Raw genomic sequence first — 7,926 nt, 5'->3', positions numbered from 1 at the left:
CTGTCCTAAGGAGCTGCCGTGTTTTGGCACGGAGGGAGGGGGTTGGCGGGGCTCGGTTTGCGCAGACCTGGGTGCTCCCCCTGGTGCTGTGGGGCCTCGAGGATTATTTTCAGGGGGCAGCGAATTCTGGCTGCACCAAACCTTAGAAAACAAGAAGCTAACCACTCAGCAGGCACCAGCAGCTACCCCCAGACCTCCTGTGTCCCCCCCCCGCCCCTGGCCTTCCCAGCTCACACAGAGACGCAGACACACTGGTGAAGGCTGCAATGTAAGGCTTTTATTTGACTGTCACAGCCTGCCGGCCCCCGGGCGGCATTTCCAAGGGTGCAGAGGGGCCTGGAGCGATGCAAGCTCTCTCCGTCCCGCGGGTCCCTGCTGAAGGCTCAGTGGTACTGGTGGCCCAGGGCGTGGGCCACCACGCCGACCAGCTTCTGCCAGGTAGCCTGGCAGGCAGGGGTGAACTCCTTCCCGAAGTGGGCAGCCAGGATGATGATGAGGATGTCACCCAGGAGCTGCAGGGGAGAAGGAGGAAAATACCCCCTTGAACCTCCGCACACCTGTTTGCCGGGGTTCCCAACCCCCTTTCCAACCTTTTGCTCCATCGTTTCTGCTCGTCTCTTGTCTCTTTTCAAACACACCAAGGGCAGCCCAGGCCATGGCTTAGGGGTACAAGAGCCCGTCAGACACTTTCTGGCCCAGCCGGGGGCCCTCTCTAGGGCATATAGACTGCGAGCATTGTTTTCAGTAGTCCTTTTCCTGTCCCTGATCCCCACCTTCCTCGTGCAGAGGGCCCCAACAAGGGCTGGTCACTGTATCTAAGTCCCACGTGAGCCCCAGGGGGGGTCCCCTCCAAAGCCGTGTGTTCCCTTCACATGCCTCATTCCACCCCTTGCTTCTTTGCATCCCCCAACCCCACCTGCCCTAGTTCACCTGCTATCCACCACCCCACACCTGCCTTTCTCCCCTGGTTCTCTACACCCACCCCGGTTTCCCCTGCTTCAATGACTCTCTCCCATAGACCCTCCTCCCTCAGCCGCCCGCTTCACTGGCTGACCCAGCTGGCCCCGTCTGCAGTGCGGTTATGGGGATCCGTTCTGGTGCCACTTCCTGGCGCCGGTCCCAAAAAATGCCACCCAAAGGTTTTTTGTCAGTGGACGAGCCAGACATTTCTGGAGGGGTAAAAAACCTGGGTTGGCTGAAAAATCTTTCTGTTTTGTTTTGTTTTTCAAAGATTTTCAAAGGCCCAAACTGAAAACGGTCCATTTTTAACAAACAAACAATCTGGTTTGGGGGTTTTTTTTATGGAAACCTGGCAAATTTTGGACCAAGTTAACATGAAAAAGAACCCGAAATGGCCATTTCCCCGCCAGGCTGCCTGGCTCACTCTGCCAGCTGTGAGCAGCTGGGACTAAGCAGAGATCTGCTCCGGCGTACACAGGGTGGGAGGAAGTGGGGGTGGAGGAGAGCCCTTCATGCTGTGGCAATCCCTGCCTTCCTCAAAGGATCCCCTCTCCCACCAGAGTCCCACCCCACTGCTGCTCCCCCTAAACCTCTGCTCCCCTCGGCACCAGGCCTTGCCCACCCCAAATACCCCACCCCTTCACTGCATGATTACTGACCATGGGACACTGCAAACTCCCCCTCTTCGGGGGAGACCCCATTCATGGCAGGCTGGCAACTCTCTGCAGTATTATTTACTCACTGCGTCTAAGCGCCCGCTGTCCCGGAGCTTCCCCCAAAGCGACGCCTCCCTGTCCCGAAGGGAAAAGGCCGTACCTGTGTCCCTAGGGGGCTGGGCAGAGGGGTCAGCCCGGAGCCCGACTCACCCTGAAGTTCTCGGGGTCCACGTGTAGCCTGTCACAATGCAGCTCGCTCAGCTTGGCATAGGTGGCCTTGATGTTGTCCAGGTTCTTCACAGCGTCCCCAAAGGAGGTCAGCACCTTCTTGCCGTGCTCACGGACCTTGGGGTTGCCCACGATGGCGGTGGGGCTGGAGAGGTTCCCGAAGGAAGAGAAAAACCTCTGGGTCCAGGGGTAGACGATCAGCAGCCTAGAGAGAGGGAGACAGGAGCAGAGACAGACGCAGGGTTACTGCAGCCTCCCTGCAGAAGCAGAAGCAGCAGCTTCGCCAGCCCGGGAGACAGCGGGGCAGATGCCGTGGGGCTGGGCCTACCTGGCCAGGGCTTCGCCACCACATTCGGCCACGTTGACCTTGCCCCACAGGCCGGTAATGAGCTGCTTCTCTTCGGCTGTCCAGTGCACCATGGTGAGGAGCGAGGGGTCCTTTGCAGATGCAGCTGAGGGAGGAACCTGTAGCTGAGGGGCAGACCCCCAGCGGGGCCTTTATCCTCCGGCCTCCGCTCCTCCCCCTCTCTGTGGACACGGCCATTGGTCAGCCCTGGGGTGGGGTCTGCGCGGGCTGGGGAGGGATGGCCTGGGCAGGGTGTGATCTCCGAGGAGGGGGCCCCAGGGCAAGATGAGGGCAGGGCTCAGTGCTAGCCCCCGCTCTCTATACCAGCATCCCACCCCTCTCGAAGGGGGTCTGTGACCCCAGCAGGGAGCTGGCCCGAGGGATAGGTACTAGTCCAGTTCCACTTAGCCCTTCAGAACTGGGCTGGGCTGGGCCTGTGTCCGGTGCCAAATGCCCCAGGGGCTGGGGGCAGAGCTCCTCAGATTCAGCCTGTTTCAAAAGAACCCCAAAGCAAGCAGAAAACCAGCTCTCCTGCAATAATCATTTACACAAGTCGTGGGGGGCGGGGATGACAATTCCCCTCGGACCCTTGGGGAACACTTTACCAGGCATCCTCTCTCCACGCCCAGCCCTGGGGATCAGCACATGGGCTCTCTAAGCCCTCTGAAAGGGGCATAAGCAGGCACTGAGGTCTAGCACTGCTGCTCTCTGCAGCGGGGAATTTCCCCCTGTCCCCAGCTCCACTCAGAGTGGATAGAAAGCTCCCCCATACACACACGCTCTGCCCGCTGTTTAAAACGACCAACCAACAGGCCATAGGGCCGGCTCACCCCTTCTGCCACGTGGCAGCCCGTCAGCTACCCAAGCCGCCGTCTACCGGGGCCTGTCCCTCAATCTGGCTCTCTCACCAGCCTGCTCGAAATTCAGAAGCCCACAAAAGTCCATCGCACAAGCTGGGTTGCCTCGGGCACTGGAGTGTGATTCTGGGGAGCATTGATTCGGGACAAAGGCTGTCTTGGAAAGGTATGTCGTACCCCGTGACCATAAGCCCAGTCAGCCTGGGGTTCATCCTGATCTCTTCGCACCAGGAGTCCCCCAGCCCCGGCCACTCTGTTCCCAGCGCATGGCCTCTGGGGAGACATTTGCCTTTGCTTATATCGCCTGCTCAGTGCCCGCTGTCGTTCCCGGCATGAAGTCTGGAGGGCGCGGCGCGGAGGATGTACTGACTGCCCCCTACTGGGGAAGTCGGGGAACTCGATAGCCTCTACTGCCGTAGGGGGCTGGCGAGTGGCAAACACCCCTTAGTCTATTTACTGTGTTTGGCGTGGGGGGGCGGGGAGGGCAGGCGTAAGTGTCTCCTACTTTCGGTAGTGTGAAGGAGGCTGGCGGGGGACGGGGGGAAGTATCCATTGCATGTTGCTGCTATGGGATACCACTTTCCTCTATTGTTTCCTGTTCTCCTGGACAGTAAAGAATGTCTCTGTTACTCTGATGGCTATTCACATGAAAGCAGCAGGCCCTGTGCAGCCAGGAAGGAAAGTGCTGTCCCGCTCAGGCCAGGTTACATAAGAACATAAGACTGGCCAGACTGAGTCAGCAAAAGGTCCATCCAGCCCAGTGTCCTGTCTTCCCACAGTGGCCAATGGCAGGTGCTCCAGAGGGAGTGAACAGAACAGGGAATCATCAAGTGATCCATCCCCTGTTGCTCATGCCCAGCTGCTGGCAAACAGAGGCTAGGGACACCATCCCAGCCCATCCTGGCTAATAGCCATTGATGGACCTATCCGCCATGAATTTATCTAGTTCTTTTTTGAACCCTGTTATAGTCTTGGCCTTCACAACTTCCTCTGGCAAGGAGTTCCACAGGTTGACTGTGCGTTGTGTGAAGAAATACTTCCTTTTGTGTTTTAAACGTGCAGCCTATTCATTTCATTGGGTGACCCCTAGTTCTTGTGTCCTGAGAAGGGGTAAATAACACTTCCTTATCTACTTTCTCCACATCCATCATGATTTCATAGATGTCTCTCATATCCCCCCCTTAGTCGTCTCTTTTCCAGGCTGAACAGTCCAAGTCTTATTAGTCTCTCCTCATATGGAAACCGTTCCATACCCCGAATCATTTTTTTTTTTTTGCTCTTTTCTGAACCTTTTCCAGTTCCAATACATCTTTTTTTAAATGGGGCGACCACATCGGCACGCAGAATTCAAGATGTTGACATCCCATGGATTTATACAGAGGTAATATGATATTTTGTGTCTTATTATCTATCCCTTCCCTCATGGTTCTAAAATTCTGTTTGCTTTTTTGACTGTTGTTACACACTGAGTGGATGTTTTCAGGGAACTATCCACAGCACCAAGATCTCTTTCTTGAGTGGTAACAGCTAATTTGGACCCCACCATTGTATATTTATAGTGGGGATTATGTTTTCCAATGTGCATTAATTTGCATTTATTTACAACCTACGGGTCCCGTCCTGCGAACGCTTATATATGTGATTAACTTCACACACAAAGGGGCGGGGGGGCGAGGGGGCTCCTGGAAACCGATGGCAGCTACTCCCGGGCATCAAGTTACTCATACGCATAACAGTGGCAGGATCAGGCCCCAGGAGGCCACGCAATGGCCAAAGGGTGTTGGCAAGGGATGTACTGAACCAAGTCTGGCCAGGTCTTGATAGCTCCCTTTAAACCATTTATCTAAAAACTGCCCCCACCCATGCCTGGACTGAGCGGGTGTGAGTCAGCAAACTGCTCAGAAGCAGCATGCCAGCAGAGGGCATGGGCTGATAAAAACCTTCCCTTTGGGGACGGGGCGGGGGGGTGTAGTTCTTATTTGTTCCTGCTGCTAGAAAGGCAATAAATAAATAGTGCACTGAAATACCCCAGGGGGTCCCAGGCACTGTGGGCTTTCTGCTTAGAGCAGCTTACACAACTGCTCATCCAAGTTGCTCCTTAGTGGAGCGTGTGTGTGTGTGAGACGCTCTCTCTTAGTGCGCTTACTTGTGGCAGGCCTGGAGGTCCCCTGGCCCTGTTGATTTGTGAGGCTGGTTTTCAGAGCACAGGGCCCTGGCCCTTAGAAGCGAAGAAAGACAAACCAGTGAAGGCACTGACCTATTGTCACTCTAGGAAACCTACAAGCACCCCCCGGTTCTCGCTGCCCCTAGCCCCCACCCCACCCACGTACACATGGACACAGGGACTCAGCAGAAGGTTTTTATTTGGTTGTTACAGCCTGTCACTCCCAGAAGGGGATTCCCATGGGTGCATAGGAGCCTGGGAGGTATCTGGAGACCTCCCGCTGGTGGGTCCCTCCAGATGATTCAGTGGTACTCGAGGGTCAGAGCATGGGCCACCGCACTGACCAGCTTTTGCCAGGCGGCCTGCCAGGCGGGAGTGCACTCCTTCCCGAAGTGCATGGCCAGGACAATGATGAGGATACTGCCCAGGAGCTGGAGGAGAAGGAAGAAAATACCCCCAGGTCAGCACCGCTCCAACTCCCACCTCTCTCTTTGCAGATCTCAGGGCAGGTGCAGGGGATATTTGCCTTGTGGAGTCCTCGAACTATTCTGGGAGTTCATAAATCTATCTGGAGACTGTGCTCCTTTCCACTCTATAATATAAACTCGCTTACCTCCCTCCCCAGGAGAGCCCATTAAAGAACATTAACCAGCAACCTGGTTCTGTAGCTCTAGGGCACTCTTGGAGGCCCTATATAGAGAATATGGATTGTTGGCCTGAGCCTCCATTGCATCATGCCAGCCTCACCCCAGCCCAGACCAGCCTCTTTCACTGGGTTTACAAACCCCAGGGGGACTTTGGCGCTCGGGTGTTTCAGCCAGTGGAATTTCTCACTGCCCTTCCTTGCTCAGAGGAGCCTGCGTGTCTCTGCACAATGACATGAAACTGGGCACTTGGTGCCTTCCAAAATGCTCTATGAGGTTCTTAGCCTTGGGACACCTGCCGAGCCAGGATGCTCCCTTTCCGCATCCGGCCCAGAGCACAAATCCAAACAGCAGCCCCCAGTAACTGCAATATCAGGATTCAGGGAGGTGGGAATTTGTGCTACCAGAGAGTTGCCCAGAAATGCATTTCACCCCAGAAAGCTCCTGGCACTCACCGGCATGCCTGGGTTGTCTCTTCCCCAAATCCCATTCTTCTTTCCTCCTGCGTCTCTCCTGTTTCTGACTCATACACTGTCCTTCTGGCTCCTCCAGGCTGACGGTCTCTTTCCTGACACCCCCTGGCTCAGACCTCCTCCTGCTCCCATAGCTGCTTTCACTTTTCCTTCTGCTTCCTCCTGGCTGCCCTCACTTTACCCACCTCCTCCCCATCCCTCTCTGCCTTCCCCTTCCCCTCCTGCCTCCACTCCTCCTCTTCCTCAGTCACCTGCCTGCACCCGGAACCCGTTACCACACTTTGACTTCTTCCCCCTCCCATACCATGGCTCCGTGCCCTCCTCGTCTCTCTCCTGCCTGCCTCGTGGTTTCCTCACCCTGTCCCTTGAGGCTTTTGCTGCCACTCCCCCAACGCGCGTGAACCTCCTGCCTGTAGGAGAAGCACTCCCACGGGCGCATCCCCTTGCCTGTTGCCCACCTCTCTACGCTTTCCCCACTCAGAACTTTCCCTCCCAATCTGAATGCCTCTCACGTTTAGCCCTCTCCCACAGATGGCATCGGCAGATTTGTCACAGGGATCCCTGAACCTGAGACAATTCAGAATTTCCCCTTGAGCCCTCACTGGTGAAGACCCTGATCATCCAAGCCTGGTATCACTTCCATGGGTGGTATGGCGCTCCTGATGCCACTACCTGGGAGGCCACCTTTGACCCTGCTCTCCTGGGAGTTTGCCTGCAAGTGACTGCCCCAGAACCAAGGATGGCCACAGTTGCTCCTGCTGGCCATGCTCTGGGGATGAGCAGGGGGCTGGGAAGAGGGGTCAGCCCGGAGCCGGACTCACCTTGAAGTTCTCGGGATCCACATGCAGCCTGTCGCAGTGCAGCTTGCTCAGCTCAGCGAAGCTTTCCTTGATATGGTCCATGTTCTTCACGGCAGACCCAAAGGAGTTCAGCACCTTCTTGCCATGATCATGGACCCTGGTGTTGTGGAGGATGGCGCTGGAGGTGGAGAGGTTCCCGAAATCCTCGAAAAACTTCTGGGTCCAGGGGTAGACGATCAGCAGCCTAGAGAGAGGGAGACACAAGCAGAGACACACACGGAGTTAGTGCAGCCTCCCTGAAGAAGCAGTAGCTTCTCCAGCCCGGGAAGCAGCGGGGCAGATGCCATGGGGCTGGGCCTACCTGGCCAGGGATTCGCTACCAATCTCCTCCACGTTGAGCTTGTCCCACGTGGCGGTAATGTAGTGCCTCTCTTCGGCTGTCCAGGTCTTCATGGTGACGAGAGTGGATCTGCTCGGCCTGTCAGCTGAGTGAGGAACCAGTAGCTGAGCTGGAGTCCCCTTCGGGGACTTTTATACCCTAACCACGGCTCCTCCTCATCTTAGCCCACACGGCCATTGGCCGGGCCCGGGGCCAACACTGCCAGGGCAGCCTGGGGGAGGAGGCACCGTGTGTTGGGGTGTGGTCTGCAGGGCAAAGTGCCCGGGGCTAATGCAGCCGGAGAGCTCAGGTCCCCCTCCGTCTGTTCTCCCGGCTACGACCAGGCAGCTCCCATACCCAGCTTCCAAAGGGTGGTGCAGAGGTCTCGCCTGAGACCTAAGGACTGCGCCCACCCAGCT

At 56.5% G+C, this 7,926-nt stretch overlaps 2 protein-coding genes across 2 annotated transcripts; both read right to left on the bottom strand.

The window, feature by feature from the left end:
* Positions 1-255: 255 nt before the first annotated feature.
* Positions 256-2,334, bottom strand: LOC102938944 (hemoglobin subunit beta-like). The gene is made up of 3 exons (XM_007071417.3): positions 2,173-2,334; positions 1,827-2,049; positions 256-512 (listed from the first exon to the last, which is right to left on the bottom strand). Exons 1-3 carry the CDS (start codon positions 2,262-2,264, stop codon positions 384-386), a joined length of 444 nt encoding a protein of 147 aa, XP_007071479.2. The 5' UTR covers positions 2,265-2,334; the 3' UTR covers positions 256-383.
* A 3,059-nt stretch (positions 2,335-5,393) lies between these two features.
* Positions 5,394-7,655, bottom strand: LOC102939173 (hemoglobin subunit beta). Its single transcript, XM_007071419.4, has 3 exons — positions 7,490-7,655; positions 7,150-7,372; positions 5,394-5,642 (listed from the first exon to the last, which is right to left on the bottom strand). The coding sequence occupies exons 1-3, from the start codon at positions 7,579-7,581 to the stop codon at positions 5,514-5,516; spliced, it is 444 nt and encodes a 147-aa protein (XP_007071481.2). The 5' UTR covers positions 7,582-7,655; the 3' UTR covers positions 5,394-5,513.
* Positions 7,656-7,926: the final 271 nt, after the last annotated feature.

This window comes from Chelonia mydas, chromosome 1 (assembly GCF_015237465.2).
Source record: "Chelonia mydas isolate rCheMyd1 chromosome 1, rCheMyd1.pri.v2, whole genome shotgun sequence".
In the NCBI taxonomy this organism is placed as follows: Eukaryota; Metazoa; Chordata; order Testudines; family Cheloniidae; genus Chelonia; species Chelonia mydas.
The sequence above is the reverse complement of the archived record's forward strand: the minus strand, read 5'-3'. Positions and strand labels throughout refer to the sequence as shown.